Source organism: Citrus clementina, unplaced genomic scaffold, assembly GCF_000493195.1.
Source record: "Citrus clementina cultivar Clemenules unplaced genomic scaffold, Citrus_clementina_v1.0 scaffold_4, whole genome shotgun sequence".
NCBI classification, from domain to species: domain Eukaryota; kingdom Viridiplantae; phylum Streptophyta; class Magnoliopsida; order Sapindales; family Rutaceae; genus Citrus; species Citrus x clementina.
This window is the reverse complement of record NW_006262274.1, coordinates 3,077,773-3,096,734: the sequence shown is the minus strand read 5'-3', so window position 1 is coordinate 3,096,734 and position 18,962 is coordinate 3,077,773. Positions and strand designations below refer to the sequence as shown.

Here is an 18,962-nt window from a genome sequence, read left to right as displayed (position 1 = left end):
TGATGCTCCAAACAGGTCTTGTCCTAGTTGCAATATGAGAATGAACAGTGGGATTGCTTTTGTTTATCCCGCGGAGGGTGCAAGCGCTGCGGCTGCCGTGGCTGAGCCTGAGAGAGGGTTTGTTAAAGAGGCGGTCGCTTGCATGGTGATGGATAATTGAGGTGACGCCCATGTCCGCTATTTCTTGCATCACTTTCCTTAACAAGTTTAATAGTAGAGAGTTGGGTTCACTTGAGGAGAAAGTTGTCAATTTTGGCCTTGATGAGGTATGTTGATAATCAGTTCTGGTCTTAGGAACTTACATTTCATTAAAAATATTTAATGTTGAGAATTTGCATGGGGAACTCAAAACTACCCTGCAAATTAAACTATACCAAATAATAACCAACAAAGTGTTGGCTCCACTGGTAATGGAGTTCTCTTAAGTGACTTGACTAGGTTTGCTCCCTAGTTCGAATCGCAGGGAAGTCGCATTTGTTGGGAGAACCTGTGCCTCTCGATTTGAGCGGGGACTTCTAATCTAGGTTGTGGTACAGGCTTAAAGGTGCCTCCCACAGTTGTTGCCCTCTCCAGGATATCTCGTGGTCAAAAATTAAAAAAAAAAAAAACTATACCAAATATTTTTATTGGGAGTAAACAGAGTCTGGTGACCAGCTTAATTAATATTACTGTATTTTACAGCTTAGCAGTGTCCCTGAAGGCTTTCCAAAGTCCTCAAGCTGCTGCTTGAGTTTTTGTTAAAGATGTGGTTATGTACTGCTGATGGATAATTCGGAAATGATGCCTATGTCTTATGTATACTATGTCTTCTATATTACTTTGCTCAAATGCTCAACAAATTGAATATTTAGGATGTGGGTGTGTTTTTAGGAGAAAGCTTGTGTTGAATGAACTCGTGTTGTTTCTAAATTACTTTCATGACTGGTTAATTTTAACTGTGCATCTAGAAAGATTTTATTCGAACGACAAGTCATACTTTCAGTAATGTAATTGGATCATTGAACCCTTAGGTGATAAATTTCTTTTTTCTTCTTTTTGGTGTCCAGGTCTAAAGGATGCTTAAGACTTAAGGCTCTCCCTTTTTGAAACTGACTGAGAAAAAACGCTCACGAAGGAAAAATGTTAGGAATTAGAATTGATTAATCCTAATTCTACACCCCAAGAAACTTCCCCACACTGATCTTGTCCTTTAAAGAATGAATTTCGAACTCAATCAGAAACAAAGTAAAAGTGATTTGACAGAAACAAATAGAAAAGAAAGGAACTGCACACAAAAGGAATTATAGAGGTTCGGCTAAGCAGCCTACACATCCTCTTGAGAAACAGAAGCCATAGCCATTTTATTGATGCTCAACAGATTACAAGCTTAATAGAGAGTGTTACAAAGAACTTAATTCCTCTAAGCTGAGCCTTAGGAACCTTATATACTGCTCTGGAAGGATCCAGAATGGGATGCCACTCGCCAGCTAATGATCTGGGTTTGCTGAAACAAACCCAGAAAAATTCCCGCCAAAACTAACTGTCATTAACAGCCCCTACGCTTAAAACGACAATTGGAGCTGCCGTTTAATGGTAGCATGAATCGTAATTACATGTGCAGATCAAGTGCATTACTAATGCTTCTTGTATGACAGCAAGTTGATGTCGTATGAGGAGCACAATCTCTTGGACGACTTGTCGTCTATCAACCCGTTTCAGCACCGACAATTATGACTGCAAATTTATACTCTGTGATATTAATTTACAATGGTTAATAGTTGTGCTACCATTCACGATTTGTTAATTATACGTAATTTTATATTTAAAATTTAAAAGTTCAGATCATGAGAAAACCTGTTTTGGTTAAATAATACTCCCATTACCAAGATTTAATTCAAACTCCGCTAACAAACATAATATACAAACAATGAAACAAAATCGGGAAAAGCACCTGGCAGTCACACATCAGTGTCGAAGAACAGAATGTATAATGGTCCAATTATTAGGTTGTTCCACGGAATAAATTTGAAAAATGGAGGCAGGGTTGGGGAAATTAAAATAAACACGATTTTGATATTCAGTGAATGAATTAAAACTGAGTTCCGTTAAAACAAGGTGACTTGCAAAAGAAGCTTTGTTTTAGAAATAAGCTGGTTCATGAATTCTTGGTGTTCTTTTTCGATAAGCAAGCTGACGCAGAACAAAAGCAAAAAAAGCAAGAGTCACCAACATCAATCAAAGTAAAAGACAGAAATCGATCGAAAAAAGCAAGACAAAGGAAGCAATGGCAAAGAATAAAATAAAGTGAAACAAAGAAGGAAAGCAAGACAAATCACCGGCAGCCAGCACAATAGGCAAGTCACAAAAGTAATAAAAAGAATGCCATAGCAGCCGCGTTCTTATTAGCTTTCATACGTTGTTAAGGTAAAGATTTGCATATCACGTTTCGATTAAAAGCATTTCAATGATTTTGTAAAACAATACTGCCCGCACGGAAAGCCTCCCAAAAGCTAAATGGGATGCTTTACGGTACAAAATAATTACAAGTTTGCTGCCTAGTGCCCACGTCATATATCCATCTTTCGGAGCTCCACTGCTGGTGGGTGAAAACTCCCACTTTGTTTTACCTTTGGAAAGTGACTTTAATTAGGAAGCACTTCCGCATCCTAAGGAGAGTAACACCTATATAGAAGTGATATTTAATTAATTACCTATTTGTTTTTCTCCAGAAACATCAACCATGGCAATGGCAACAACAGCAACATCAAATACTGAAACAACGACGGTGAAATTGAAGTTAATGATTGATAAACGAGCTAACAAGGTCTTGTTTGCCGAAGCTGAGAAAGATTTTGTGGATATCCTGTTCAATGTCCTTTATATGCCATTTGGTAGTGTCGCCAGGCTCCTCACGGATGCTGGTTTTGGCGGCTGCATAGGAAACCTAAACCAGAGTCTTGAAAACCTCACTGATGAGCACCTAATACACGACCAAACCAAAGCTGAGCTCTTGAAACCCCTTTCAAAATGGGGGAAAGCATCTCTGCTCTTGCAGCCCCAAGCTTGTCCGGGACCTGTACCTGGGAAGAGAAAGTTGTACATTTGTGGAAACCATCACCCGTATGTGACAAATGAAGAAAACACCAGGTGTCCCCAGTGTACCCAACCTAGTGCTTTTGGTTCTGTTAACAGTGCAATGAATATAATGAATTATGAAGTGCAGCAGTTGAATATTGTTTCGGATACTGATGGCGGAGTTGTGAAGAAAGCTTTTGCTTACATGGTAACTGATGATTTATCAGTGACACCGGCGTCAGTGATATCTGCCACTGGCCTGCTGCAGGGCAAAATTAAGGATATTGGTGCCCTGGAGGAGAGAGTTGTCGATATTGGCCCTGATGAGGTAAGGAGTAGTTCTTCTCTGGCATCTTTTACTCGATTGAATTTTGACTTCATTGTCTCAACTTTTCAATTTGAAAGCATAAGCTAGGTACTAATGTATATATTTTGGGCTAAGTTGAGCATGGTTTTTATACATCTCAGGTTCTGGAGCTGTTGAATGCTTCAATGCAAACAAATGAAGCTCTCACTACCGTCTTCCTTCCTTATGAAGAAAAAGTTTATGGGTTGAAAATGATATGACTCATAAAAACAACTGTGGTGTCATGATAGCTATACGTTGTCATTATATATCCGTTTGGTTTATTCATAATAAACCTAGTATGTATATATATACATGTATTTCTTGTTTGTGCGTTGTTCTTGACGGTACAAAAGTATGTGATGAATTAATGATGTTCATATATTATGCTTAAACTTGGTTGTTGATTTTTTTTTTCCCTATTTTTTTTAGGAGGATGATGGGGTAAATTGAGCGTAACACAATCATTTTTCAGTTATTAACTCATACTTTAATTAATGAACATGTACATTCCAATTTTTGCTCGTTTCCACTATTCTTAAATATCGTAAATTACTAGAACGCCCGCAGGGCAGCCATCATTGGCGATCGGCAAAAATCTTCTTCATCCATGGTGATTAGTCTTGTCAGCTTGTAAATTAGGCCTTAAAAACATACAAATAATTATCATTAGACAGACCAAATTGTTAACTTGTGTTCGAAAATGAATCACCGATGGTCAAGTTATACATTGTTGGAACTAATGGAGTCAGAATTGGGGAAATTACATATGGCTTCTTTCCTAAGTTACAGTTTGATGATAATTCGTTCAGTTCCTGTCCTATTTGCCTGCAGACCATCAGTGGTAGGGGTGGGCACGGTTCGGTTCGGTTCGGTTCGGTTCGAAATTAAGTAGAACCGATTTAAATCGGTTATTTTATAAAAAGAACCGAATAAGAACCGAACTCAATAAGAACCGAACTCAAACGGTTCTTTTCGGATCGGTTCGGTTCGGTTCGGTTTTTTCGGTTCTTGGCCTATTGAGCTTATTTTGAATTTTTAATTTTTTAGTCCATTGGGCCTCATGAATGTAATAATTTTTTTCAACAATTAATTTATCCTAATTTTATTACAAATATTAACAATAAATACAAAGTATTCAAAACACATTTTATCACTAATATCTTACTAACTATTAATAAGATACTCCCAAAATATGAAATATTAAAATTTCAAAATACATAAACAAACTCCAATACTCCATCTATATAAACATAATCATAATGTTATAAAGAGAAATAACACATGTTTGATTTGAATAAAATCATGTTTGATTTGAATAAAATTATTAACACATGTTTGATTTGAATAAAATAAAAAAATAATTCGGTTTTTCGGTTCGGTTTTTCGGTTCAGCTAAGTGAACCGAATACCGAACCGACATTTCGGTTTTTTTTACAAACGGTATATTCGGTTTTTTTAAAAAATAAAAACCGAACCGAATTAGAAAAAACCGTCGGTTCGGTTCGGTTTTTTTAACACTACGGTTTTTTTGCCCACCCCTAATCAGTGGCGAAGCTAGCATTATTTTTTTGGGTGGGCCAGATTTAAAAAAAAAATGAAATTTACTTCTAAAAAAATTTGTGTTATACAAATGAAATTAAGCACACTACATAAGCAAAAATCTAACCATAAAACTATAAAAATATAATGTAAATAAGAAAAACATTATCGATGAAGCTGTGTCCTGCGATTCTTCAAAAACGAAAATTTATCTATTATTGCATCTGAGTCGATATTGTCTGCAATTTCTCTTTCGATGTAAATAACCATACAATATGAAAGAAACTCATTCTCCATTTTGTTTTGATGTGTTGTTTTAATTAGTTTCATGGCAGAAAATGCTCTCTCTGTTGTTGCTGTTGAAACAGGAAGGATTAACACTAAACGAATTAATCTATCTAATAAGAAATAAATCTATGACTTTCTAGTCTCAATTAATCTTCGACACAATTCAAAAAGGGAAGTAATATTCTGAAACTCTTGAAGAGAGTGTATATCAATCTCAAAGCATTATAATTGTCTTCTCAAAGCCTGTAGCTCAATTTTAGTGAAATCTTGAGGATAAAATCTTTCAACAAGACTGCAAATTTCTTCAATTTTAAATGATTTAAATGCATCAATAGGATTTAAAACTAAACTAAGAGTGAAAAGTTCCAAAGAGTTCCAAAGTCTGTTTAGTGAATTTATTATTCAACTTTATCAATTGAAAATCTATCACAACATTAAATATATCATAATGATAATAATGCTCAACTGTAATATAATCATTCTGCTGACAAGAACGTCCTCTGCCTTTCATATGGCGAGCTTTCAAATCAGGCATATCTATCTCATTCTTTTCACAAAATAGAACTACATTCTTAATAAAAGTTTCCCAACCATTGTCTCGCAGCCTTTGAAGAAGTTTTTTCGTAGTTGAGACTAAGTGCACAACATTTAAAATATCTTGAGATTTCACTTGTAATGCTTGACAAAGTAAATCACCAATCCCCAAAACTTTATTTAATAAATGCAAAATGAACACAAAATTAAAAAAATGTCATTGATTCGCACACAACTTTAGCCTCTCCACGTATGCTATTATTAGGCCCACACTCTACCAACTTCCCAAGAACTTTACGAACAACACTAAATAGATCAAGCGACCTGCTGACAGAACGGAAATGAGAGCTCCAGCGAGTAGCTCCAGGTCGTTGCAAAGTATGAATTTGATTGGCCCCTGTACAAGTTTGAACTTCTTATGAAGTTATCAAATCTATTATTTCTTCTTCCCAAACAATTTTAACTCAGAAAGTTGTTTAGCAGATGAAGTCAGAACATTTACAATTGAACCCAATGTTGAAAAGAAAAGCCATACATCTGGCACATCATTAGATGCTGCAACTAAAGCAAGTTGCAGTTGATGTGCAAAACAGTGTATATAATATGCATATGGGCAGTCTTTCAAAAATAATGCTTGTAATCCATTCCATGCACCCCGCATGTTACTAGCACTATCATATCCTTACCCTCAGATATCTTCAACTAAAAGATCATATCGTGCAAGAACATTACATATTTCTTTTTTTAGTGTTACCGCTGTAGTTTCCATGACATTGACAACTTCAAAAAAATGTTCTCGAATATACCCATCACAATCAACATACCTTAAAATAATAGTCATTTACTCTTTATCAAATTCATCAAGTGCTTTGTCTACTAAAATACAAAACTTACCATCTCTAAGTTCCTTGCGTATCTTGTTTCGCACTTTGTTTGCAAGAATATTTAAAAGCTCTTTTTGAATGTCAGACAATGTATACTTAGCTTATGATGGAGCATTTTCCAAGACAACTTGAAGCAATTTCTTTACTACACTCCGCTGAATGCTTTATCAACTCTATGAAATTTCCCTGATTTTTTGAATTAACTGATTCATTATGAATTCTAAAAGCACATGCTTGCTTTGCAAAACATTTAATAGCAATAATTGAGGTCTTCAATCGTAGCTTATTCTCCAAAACTTGTTGTGAAGTTTGGGCATTAATTAGTCTATCAATGTATTGAATTGAGTTCCTCAAACAACCCCAACTCTGCATACTTTTATTATGATGAGAAGACGAACCCCATCATGCTGTAAAAAGGGACATTTTTTTTTTCCATTGTTGACTCTCTTCCAACTAGAAAACCATTCAATAACGAATTTTGGGTTGCTCGATGGAATTTCATAAAAAAGAAAGCATGGAAAACAAAATGCACTATCTTTTACCTCAGAATACTCAAGCCATGGAAATTTTTTAAACTAGTGATACTGAAACCTACGTTCTTGCATGCCATTATTAGTTAGTGGATAATCTCATAGTTTAGGTTGATAAGGTCCCATTTTGATGTACTTCCTTCGAATATCATCATATTGATTTATTGAATATGTCCCTATTTGATGGCGTAATCCAGGATCACGGTCCATATAAGTATTTCTAGTTTCTTCAACTTCAACCCTTTGAAACTTAGAAGTATGTTGCTCACTGGAATCTTGAGCATTAAGTTGACATAAAGACTTGGTGGATGATTGATTTTCACCTACTCTCTTAAGAAAAGAATGTAGAGTTTTTCTTGCTTTGTTTAACATTGAATCTACAATATAATACAATAGAAAATTATTATTTATTTTATAAAAAAATTGATAAAATGGCAAGTTAAAAGCTAATTAAAAAAAGTCAGCATTCAAAATTAATTGTTTTACTATTTTATTTACTCATTCTCTGTATGCCATCATTATTTTATAATTCCAAGAAGATGAATCAGCAGCTTCCACTTTATATGCTATCATTACCATTTGTCATATTCTAATATTCTAGTAGTCCATTATCACATTTTATTATTTTATAATTTTAAAAAGATGAATCACATAATCAACAACTTCCACAATTCCACTTCGTATGACAATATGCCATCATTATCATAAATCATATTCTATTCTGTAAATTAAATTTTAAAAGGCAAAGTGATTTGTACCAGGCACTGTATCAAGAGACTGGGCATTCTGTGTTGGGACTTCAGGTGCGGCGAGAGATTCAGCCTACGAGTGCAGGCCTTGCGACATCGGCTCGGCATCACTCATGAGGTAGCGGGTGGGCTTCAATTTGAGCACAGGAGATTGGGTATTCAGCAGCGGTAAGAGACTCGAGCAATTGAATTTTGGTGAATTTAATCAGGTTCAGTTGGATACTTGTCGAGTTTTATGAATTGTGATGTGGGGAAAATAAAGAATCCTATAATTATTAGATTTTTTCTTATATTTTTATAAATATTAAAAAAGTAAATTTATAAATTATAATTAATTTTTTTTTTCAAAAAGCTTACTCGGGCTGCAGCCCGCATTAGCCTACCTCTGCATACCATGACTAGTGAGATAAATTAAAATAAACACGATTTTGATATTCAGTGAATGAATTAAAACTGAGTTCCGTTAAAACAAGGTGACTTGCAAAAGAAGCTCTCTTTGTTTTTTTAGAAATAATCTGTTTCATGACTTCTTGGGGTTCTTTTTCGATAAGCAAGCTGACGCAGAACAAAAGCAACAAAAGCAACAAAAGCAAGAGCCACCAAAATCAATCAAAGTAAAAGACAGCAATGGATCGACAAAAGCAAGAAAAAGGAAGCAATGGTAACGAATAAAATAAAGTGAAACAAAGAAGAAAAGCAAGACAAATCACCGGCAGGCAGCACAATAGGTAAGTCACAAAAGTAATAATAAAAAGAATGCCATAACAGTCGCGTTCTTATTAGCTTTCTTACGTTGCTAAGGTAAAGATTTGCACATCACGCTTTGGTTAAAAGCATTTCAATAATTTTGTAAAACAGTACTGCCTGCACAGAAAACCTCCAAAAGCTAAATGTGATGCTTTACCGTACAAAATAGTTACAAGTTTGCTGGCCAGTTGCCACGTTACATATCCATCTTTCGGAGCTCCACCACTAGTGGGTGCATGCTCCCACTTTGTTTTACTTTTGGAAAGTGACTTTAATTAGGAAGCACTTCCGCATCCTAAGGAGAGTAAGTAATCCACGTATATAGAAGTGATATTTAATTAATTACCTATTTGTTTTTCTTCAGAAACCTCAACCACGGCAATGGCAACAACAGCAACATCAAATACTGAAACAACGACGGTGAAATTGAAGTTAATGATTGATAAACGAGCTAACAAGGTCTTGTTTGCCGAAGCTGAGAAAGATTTTGTGGATATCCTGTTCAATGTCCTTTATATGCCACTTGGTAGTGTCGCCAGGCTCGTCACGGATGCTGGTTTGGGTGGCTGCACAGGAAGCCAGCTGTACCGAAGTCTTGAAAACCTGCCTGAAGATTACCTAATACACCATCAAACCAAAGTTGAGCTCTTGAAACCCCTTTTAAAATGGGGGAAAGCATCTCTGCTCTTGCAGCCCCAAGCTTGTCCGCGACCTGTACCTGTGGAGAGAAAGTTGTACAACTGTGGAAACAATCACCGCTGTGTGACAAATGAAGTAAATACCAGGTGTCCCCAATGTTCTTCGAGTCAGTGTTATGAAGTGCAGCAGTCGATTGTTTCGGATATTGAGGGCGGAGTTGTGAAGAAATCTTTTGCTTGCATAATAACTAATGATTTATCAATAACACCAGCGTCAATGATATCTGCCACTGGCCTGCTGCAGGGCAAAATTGAGGATATTGGTGCCCTGGAGGAGAGAGTTGTCGATGTTGGCCCTGATGAGGTAAGGAATTCTTCTCTGGCATCTCTTACGCGATTGAATTTTGACTTCATTACCTCAAATTTTCAATTTGAAAGCATAAGCTACGTACTAACGTATATATTTTGGGCTAAATTGAGCATGGTTTTTGTACATCTCAGGTTGTGGAGCTGTTGAATGCTTCAATGCAAACAAATGAAGCTCTCACTAGCGTCTTCCTTCCTCAAAAAGAATAAGTTTTTGGGTTGAAAATGATATGACTCATAAAAGAGCTGTGGTGTCATGATAGGTACAAGTTGTCATTATATATCCGTTTGGTTTATATATAATAATAAACCCGGTATTTATTTCTTGTTTGTGCATTGTTCTTGACGATACAAAAGAATGTGATGAATTAATGATGTTAATATATTATGCTTAGACTTTGTTGTTGTTTTTTTTTTTTTTTTCAATTTCTAAGAAGATGACGGGACAATTGAGCGTAACGCGATCATTTTCCAGTTCTTAACTCATACTTTAATCAATGAACATGTGGATTTCCATTTTTTCCTCCTTTCCATTATGTTGCAATTCGTGTTATCAAGAGATCAATCAACGCCAAATTGTAGCCCAAGATCTTTAGATCAAACCAAACAAGTTGCTCACGAAATTTGATCAGGATTAAGTCTAATCAACCGGATGGACAGATGAAAATCTAAATTGAGTAGAGAAAGAAACAAGAACAAAAACGAATTAACGTGGTTCAGCTGATTTGCATCAGCCTACATCCATGGAGAAACAACATGATCAGCTTTTATTGATTATCAAGAAGAACTACAGAGCTTTACAGAGCACATTACATAGATCAAGAAGTCTCTCGAAATGATCCCAACTTCTCTCTATATAGCTCACAGCCCTCTCCTGTTTTTTACATTAGAACCAGCTGTTTTAACAGCTCTGCAACTGATTTCACGAAGCCCCGAAAGAAGCTCACGCGATATGCACGTGAAATAACAGCCTTTAACGACTCGGCTTGAGCACGTGTAAGGCTTGTGACTTATTGAAGTCGAAACGGCATTTCGAGAAGTCGTTTAAAAGAGCAACAATAAAACCCATCGAAACGCTGCTTTCCACGTCGTTTCACTTATACAAAGCCATCCCCAAAACGCAATAATCCCATGTCGTATTGGTCAATTCTGATTTGCTTCACCAGACACTGGGCACATTTTTCTTAAATATCGTAAATAACTAGAACGCCCAGAGGGAAGCCAACAATATTGGCAATCGGCAAAAATCTTCCTTATCCATGGTGATTACTGATTAGGCTTTAAAAACATTCTAATAATTATCATTAGACAGACCAAATTGTTAACAGTGTTCCATATCATGGAGCAATTATAATTTGTAAATAGCACTCTCTACAACTTCGAAAATGAACCACCGATGGTTAAGTTATAAGTTATTGGAGCTAATGGAGTCAGTACTGGGGAAATTATGCATGGCTTCTTTTCTAAGTTACAGTTTTAGGAAAGCAAGAACCCTTTTTAGTATCTGATTTTGTTTTATTTGTTTCTCTATAACATCAAATTAATATGATGATGGAAACAGGACTTTGATATTCAGCGATGATCATGAATGGCATTAAAATTGTAAAACAAGGAGAATTCTAAAAGGTTTTGACAAAGAAATTCATAGCTAGAATAATTACTTTTTGACCATTTAATGATATATGATCCACTATTTCTCAAATATAAAAGGCGAAATGTGGTGTAAATGAAAGTATATGGCAAGGAAGAAGGTTGTTGGGAATTCAAAAATCCCATCAAAAGATTGTAGATTCATATATAAGTTAGATTCATACAGAGTTCTGACATATAGAGTATATGTATATATACACATATATATACACGTAAGTTTTATATAGTTCTCTTTGCAAGCGTCCATGCATGATTAGTATCATTTAGGATGAATTAGTATAAAGAAGAATAATAATTTACTTTGGGTTATTATTATTAAGTTATAATTAATACAAACTTTACTTTGATCTTCAAGTGGATGTGTGTTGCTTAAACAACCAACATACAGAACCGAAGTTCTGATCTTACACACAAATACAGCCACACAAATACAGTTTACACACAAATGGTCGATGGACCATGGCTATAAATAGCCAAACTCACTTTGTTAATCTGGCATCCTTTTTCTTTGAAGAAGAAACAATAATACTTAAAAAGCATCTTCTCTCAAATTCATTTTTAAAGCTTTAACTTTCTGTTCAGTTTTATAAGCCTACCTATATTTAGTTCCCATACTTTCTCCATTTGCAATTATTAGACTACTTCCCCCATAGATCCATTATATTTCTTTCTTTTCTTTCCTTTGTTTTTTTTTTTTCCTTTTTAATATCTTGTCATGCATAATATATTTGAGGAGTTTTAACACTCATATCAACCTAGCTCCCTGAAACATAAAGCACAGAAAAAGTTAATATTAATAATTGAGAACTTTACTTACATAAAGCACAGAAAAAGTTAATATTAATAATTGAGAACTTTACTTTTATAAATTTGTAAAAATTAATAAATGAGAACTTATCTTTTCAGCGAAATCGACAAAAGTAAATGACCAAGAACAAAAGCAACAAAATAAGCAATTGGCAGAAGCGAAACGAAGAAAGCAATTGTAACAAACAAAGTGAAATAAATAGGAAAAGCAAGACAAATCACTGGAAGCCAGCACAAAAGAAAAGTCACAAAAGTCATCAAAAGCATGCTATGAGAGTCAAGTTATTATTACCTTTCTTTACTTTTGGAAAGTGCCCTTGGCAAGGACTTTTGCATCCTAAAGGGAGTAAGTAAACCACGTAAGTGAATTTTATCTACCAAGTAGTTGCTGTGTTACAGGTTCTCTAGAGACTTGTTTCTTTTCTTCGGCAGCATCAACCATGGAAACGGTAACAGCAACATCAAACAATGAAACGAAGAAGGTGAAATTGAAGTTAATAATTGACAAACCAGCTAACAAGGTCCAGTTCGCCGAAGCCGAAAAAGATTTTGTGGATATCCTATTCAATCTCCTTTATATGCCATTTGGTAGTGTCATCAGGCTCCTCAGGGATGCTGGTATGGTTGGCTGCACGGGAAACCTTTACCAGAGTCTTGAAAACCTGAGTGAAGCTCTCCTGATACCCAATCAGACAAACGTTGAACTCTTAAAGCCCCTTCTAAAATGGGAAAAAGAATCATTGCTCTTGCTGCAAGCTTGTCCGCAACCCGTGGAGAGAAAGTTATACGGTTGTCCATACTATCATAGTTATGTGACCAACCAAATGGACACCCGGTGTCCCCAATGTTCCAATTATCTGAATAATGCATTGCCACAAGTGAACATGGTTCCGGGTAGTGAGGGCGGGATTGTAAAGAAATCAGTCGCTTTCACTGTAACAGATGATTTATCAGTGACACCAGGGTCAATGATATCAGGCATTGGCCTACTACAAGGCAAACTTAAGGATGCTATTGGCGCCCTTGAGGAGAGAGTTGTCGATATTGGCCCTGATGAGGTAAGGAGTGCTTCTCGAGTTAGCATTTTTATCTTGTTCGAATTTTGATTCCAATAACATAAAATTTTAATTTGAAAGCATAATTGAGCTACCATGTTGCTCCTCTCACCCTACCAATGATATAGGCTTTGGGCTAAATCATATGGTTTTTGTAACTCTCAGGTTTTGGAGTTGTTCAATGCTTCATTTCAGACAAATGAAGCTCTCTCTACCGTCTTCCTTCCTCATGAAGAAAGAGTACATGGGATGAAGATTATATGACTCACAAAAATAAAATACGCTGTGAGCACCTTGTTACGAAATTAAGCTATAAGTCGAGGTTTACATATCCGTTTGGTTTGTTTATTACAAACCCAGTATATGTTCTTGTTTCTGCGTTTTTCTTGATGTTACAAAACTATGTGATGAATTGATGATGTTAACGTATTATGAATCCACCGATAGAGTTAAGCATCATTGGAACTACTGGAGGCCGTACTAGTATTGGGGAGATTATATGGTTCCTTTTCTAAGTTTCAGTTTTAGGAAAGCATGAAACCCTTTTAGTTTTTGTGTTATTAATTTATTTTTTCTTAACATCAAATTAATCTGATGATGAAAACAGCATTTTCAAATTCAGTTTTGATCATTTTAATCACTATCTTATTGAGTTTATGTATTTAGGTATATTATTTCCATTTTAATTGTAATTTAAACTTTTATGTCTGAGTTAATTTAAGGAAATATAGAGAATTTTGTCATTATTTTTGCACACAAAGACAAAAGAAAGCAAATTCTGTGGGGGGGGGGGGGGATGCAAAACAAACCAGAAAAGAAAGAAGTATATATCGCCGGAAGTCAGCACAAAAGGAAAGTCACACAAGTCATCAAACGCAAGCTATAACATTCAAGTTATTACTGGCATTCGTTTAAGGTAAAGATTTGCATATCACATTGGTTCAAAGCATTTCGATCTTGTTAAAGCAAATAAAACCACCCAAAAGCTAAATGGGATGCTTCACTTTACAATTGATGCTCTCGGATTCGGAAGCAAACTCGGCACACGGAGCAGCCTATTTATAGTCTAAGCTTGAGATCGAAATTGTGCTCTGCTTTTGATCATCATCTTCATTAGCAAAATAATAATAATTTTCGCTGCCAACTTTGTTTTACTTTTGCAAAGTGACTTATTAACAAGCGCTTTCGCATCCTAAAGAGAGTAACTAATCCACATAAGTGATATTTAATTGCCGAGTAGTTACAATCTTAGAAGTTCGCAAAAGAATTATTTCTTTTTCTTGAGAAACATCGGCCATGGCAACAGAAAAACCCTGTGGCTGATAAATTTTTGCTACTAGATAATCGAAATATTTCTCACACTCAATGTGGCTGATCTGTTTGACTATCACCTAGATGATGAGGCGTTGTACAAGCCAAACTCGAAGACGAGTTTTTTTCTAAGTGAGGAGGACTGATGTAGGATGGTTGCGTGTTACAAACGAGATATCTTTCAGAGGGCTTCAGCTACATGTGTCTGTTTTTTGCACATAATATAATGTTTCAAATCTTGCATGAGATGAACCAAACCTAGAACTCTTGCACCATTCTTCCCAATGATCAAGCCGGAAATTCTACTTCATTATTGGTTATTTTCCAATTATAAGATATTTTCCTAATTTTCTTACTGAAGGTGCCTAGTAATGATAGACACTTGTGAAGATGACCCTACATCTTGAAAGGTGGGTTTGTCTCTCAATCTCCTACTAATCTTGGTAAGAGAATGCTTATTAATCTACTTCTCATCATTATGCCTAGAAAATGGGACTATAAAAGAATTGTATTATTACATGACATTATCGTTTTATTAAAAGTAGTGATATGAAGCAAAATCACTAGAGAATATATATGCTTATCATAGTGCATCAAACGAGTGCGCTCAATTTAGCAAGAGCACACCTAAAATAACAAAGCATGCACCTAAGGTAAGGGTGGAAAAGAAGTCTAATATCATATGTGAAAAATTTTGAATGCATGGTGACAGCTTTTGGAGGAGGATGGTTAGGTTTTTCATTTTCTCTAACCCTGTCAAGAGAGATGGAATTGGGTTTACTATAAAAGATCCAAAAGATTCAAGTGACATCTCATGTATGTGATTGCTGATAACTCTATGAAATGAGAGTTATCATGACACTTTTAGATTTAAATCAAGATTACTTAGAGAGTAAATGATATGTTTTCATTGCATTTTTTTGTTATATTTTGCATAAACATTCATATTAGTTTATTCTTAATAAATTTTGTTTGATTTAGAATAATTTGTGCTTAAATCATATGCATAATTGTAGGTGACCGGAAGCTCAAATTTCAAAAAAGGAATGCTACTGTAATAGGCTTGCAAAAGATGAAAAGAACTTGGCTATAGAAGAATTGAAACAAATCTGGAACAGTGCAGTTGCTGTAGCAATCGTTGTTGTAGCAATATTGTCATTGCTGTAGCAATCCTAGAACAACGACAGAGAGAATTTTACAGAATATTACGATCTGCAGTTTCCTAATCGGGAAGATACGCGACCTAAGCTTCCGTTTACCCTAATTTTCAACTATAAAATGAGCACACATAATAAGAAAAGAGGAGGGCGTCAATCATGACTGAAAGAAGAACATGAAAGAAACAAAGAAGAAGATTGAAGAGAAGGACACAAGTCTGCACCAAGAACAAAATCTGTAGAATATTTGGGATTCAACTTTTCTCATTCGATTCTTGTTCTTCTTCTTTATTCTTTGGTTGAAAATATGTATCTGATGGCTGGAACTTCATCGTTTGTTTTTCTTTTACAAGTTATGAGCTGAATTTAATTGTAGTTAAGTGACAAATTATATATATGGGTTTTTGACTGTTCACATGAGTTGCTACACATCTACTGTAGCATTTTACTCTAATAAATAATATTACACTCATTATTTCGGTTGACCTCTCACTTAATGACACAAGTTAAGAGAAAGCCACTACATGACCTGTCTGAGTGGAACATATTATAGTAATATTTGGTCTTAAATTGAGTTTCCTGGATCGAGTCTCAACTTGAATCCTAAAAGGGTTGTGCTTGATTTAAGATTTGTAATGAACTAGATATAGGGATTAACCTTGTAGGGTAAAGAGAATCTAAGTTTGTAATGTCATATTTTATGTTGACATAACAACTGGTCACTGTTAGGTTGCATAAATATATGAGATATCCAACATGCGACGGCTAAGGATGCATGAGAATTCAGCCCAGTGCTGTAGCATATGCTGTAGCAACTGAACTTAATAGGCACTAAACAGTCAATCCCATTAAGAGAATTTGCTCACTCAACTACCACTTGTTCATTGATTCAACCTTGTGTTTAACGTGAATTTTAGTTTTATTATCTCTACATTTTATGTTGGCATTATTACTATTTTTAGTCAATTGATTTTTTTTTTTAGTTAGAAAAGAGATTACATTGTTGAGATTGCTGTAGCAGCTCTAGTAGCATCAATCTGTGGAGATGATCTTGGTTACTCATCACTTTATTACTTGTTGTGTACACTTACACATTGACACCAATAACACTTGAGCTAAAAAATCTACAACAATTACCTACTTCATCAATACTCTAGTCAAGGTCGGTAGAAGTAGAAGAAGGGAAAAAATAGGTAGGGCTAAAATTTACAACAAGGGGTGATTGGTTATTTACGAGCTTATAGTCATTGTCTTCAACAGGGTATTCACAAAAGACAGGGTTATAGGAATCCTCAGAGTCTGAAGACATTGCTTATGTGTTAACTAAAGATGTCAAGCGAAGAATTAAGAAATAATCAATACACACCAAGGATTTGAGTGATCTAAACTTAAAAAAAAAAAATAGATGACTTTTGCATGGGAGAAAAACCTTCAATATTGGTGAGTATATATATGGGAATCTAGTTAGCTCTTTTCAACTTTAAAAGTAAGTTTCGGGAAACTATTATCAGGAGAAAACAAGACAGTGTACGCATAAAAAAAAAAAGAAGAGAGAGAGAGAGAGAGAGAGAGACCAGTGCTCACCAAGAACTCAAGTGATCTACACTTAGAAAAGAAAAAAAGAGACGACTCCTTCAATAGTGGTCAGTATATATATTTGTAAATACATATAGACACACACACACACACACACACACACACACACACACACACACACACACACACACACACACACACATGTATATTTTCTTTAAAAGTCAAGTTTCGAAGAGTAGGGGACAATTGTTGTCAGAAGAAAACAAGACAACATGCACATAAGGCATATAAGAAGTATGTTGGAGAAAATAAGAAAGCATGCATGCAAGAAGCATAATATAAGTAAGATGTCATAGAACCAAAGTAATTTGAGCAAGAAAAGAGCTACATGACATATGCAAGATGTCATGGAGCCAAAATAATTTGAGCAAGAAAGAAGCTACATGACATAAACCAGATGTTATGGAACCAAAATAATTAAAACAAGAGAGCAAGCATGCTTCTGCATGCAAAAAAGCGTGATCAAAATGTAAAACCTGAAATTTGTTCCATTTTTTCATATACATATCTTATAGAATAGAGTATTTTATACTTATAATATGTAAGTGAATGATTAAAATTTCATTTTGATTTCTTTTCTTTTACATGTATTTTATATAATATATTATTTTATGTTAGTACTTATATTGAATGATTAAAGTTTAGTTAATTAGATAAAGTGGTGGGGTGGAGTAATTATATTGAATGATTAAGTTTGGTTGTATTTTAATTTCATGTATTTTTTTTTTTTGTGTGGCTCTTATGTGCCTTGATATTGTATAAATACCCCCCCTCATTTGTATTTAAAAATTTTCCAAGAAGTGTTTGAGCAAAGGCTTTAAGTTTCAAAGGTATAGTCTTGAGTGAATTTCTTCTTAGAGAAGTAAGTATTTATAATCTTTAAATTTCTATTTTTATGTATGATTCTATGTAATTAATTGAATGATCTTGTGTGGTATATTGATAAAATTGTGAAAGCATGATCATGGATTGATTTATGTTGTTATTAAGTGAAAATAATGTTATCATGTATATGTATTATCCTAAAATTGTGGACAATTAATATAGATTAAATGCTTTATAACTGCTATTTTCATTGATTTTATGTTAGTTTTTTAACTAGATATCTTTATCTTTCTATCCATATAATTATTGTTCAAAAACTCATTGTATGTTAATTGTTTTGATTTTTTTGAACTTGGAGCACTAGTATTGGAAAATTCTGACTTCCAGTAATAGTTCCCACTTCTATAACTTATTTCATAAATCATAATTCAAATGAACTTTAAACATTATGTGATTTGTATTTTGATAGGCATATATGTCTAGTTTCAGTATGTTAAAACTTGTAATTCTTAACCTTATATTAAAATCATTAAAATTCATAGAGTTGGATTGACATAATCCTAGAAACTATCCCCAAAATTGTGAAGGTTGATATTGAAGTTAGTTTAGGTTACTTTCTCATCACTAAATACCTTATAAATTTTATTTCTAATTCCACTATTTCCTCTAATCCTCAAAGTTTGAATTGCTATTTTGATACATGTATAATTGAAGTTATAAATTTTTGAATCAGCATACCTTTGTTTATATCGCCATTAGACAGTTTTGATGTTTTTGTGGAAAAATAAATTTTTAGGGGTCATTTTATACTCGAATTAATTTTGTGAAATTTTATATTGGATGCCAATATGTTTATAATAGTTTTTTTTGCTAATATTTATGA

The 18,962-nt window shown here is 34.5% G+C and overlaps 3 protein-coding genes across 3 annotated transcripts; all 3 read left to right on the top strand.

The window, feature by feature from the left end:
* The first annotated feature begins 2,713 nt into the window (after positions 1–2,713).
* Positions 2,714–3,621, top strand: LOC18045084. Its single transcript, XM_006436025.2, has 2 exons — positions 2,714–3,382; positions 3,523–3,621. The coding sequence occupies exons 1-2, from the start codon at positions 2,720–2,722 to the stop codon at positions 3,619–3,621; spliced, it is 762 nt and encodes a 253-aa protein (XP_006436088.1). The 5' UTR covers positions 2,714–2,719.
* Positions 3,622–9,048: 5,427 nt separating this feature from the next.
* LOC18045082 lies at positions 9,049–9,987 on the top strand. Its single transcript, XM_024186572.1, has 2 exons — positions 9,049–9,676; positions 9,814–9,987. Exons 1-2 carry the CDS (start codon positions 9,056–9,058, stop codon positions 9,886–9,888), a joined length of 696 nt encoding a protein of 231 aa, XP_024042340.1. The 5' UTR covers positions 9,049–9,055; the 3' UTR covers positions 9,889–9,987.
* Positions 9,988–12,525: 2,538 nt separating this feature from the next.
* On the top strand, positions 12,526–13,563 carry LOC18044578. The gene is made up of 2 exons (XM_024186605.1): positions 12,526–13,193; positions 13,356–13,563. Exons 1-2 carry the CDS (start codon positions 12,576–12,578, stop codon positions 13,452–13,454), a joined length of 717 nt encoding a protein of 238 aa, XP_024042373.1. The 5' UTR covers positions 12,526–12,575; the 3' UTR covers positions 13,455–13,563.
* Positions 13,564–18,962: the final 5,399 nt, after the last annotated feature.

Coding starts and splice junctions, on each gene's coding strand:
- LOC18045084 (XM_006436025.2), top strand. CDS start 2,720: ATGGCAATGGCAACAACAGCAACATCAAATACTGAAACAACGACGGTG. Junction 3,383..3,522: donor TCGATATTGGCCCTGATGAG/GTAAGGAGTAGT, acceptor TATACATCTCAG/GTTCTGGAGCTGTTGAATGC.
- LOC18045082 (XM_024186572.1), top strand. CDS start 9,056: ATGGCAACAACAGCAACATCAAATACTGAAACAACGACGGTGAAATTG. Junction 9,677..9,813: donor TCGATGTTGGCCCTGATGAG/GTAAGGAATTCT, acceptor TGTACATCTCAG/GTTGTGGAGCTGTTGAATGC.
- LOC18044578 (XM_024186605.1), top strand. CDS start 12,576: ATGGAAACGGTAACAGCAACATCAAACAATGAAACGAAGAAGGTGAAA. Junction 13,194..13,355: donor TCGATATTGGCCCTGATGAG/GTAAGGAGTGCT, acceptor TGTAACTCTCAG/GTTTTGGAGTTGTTCAATGC.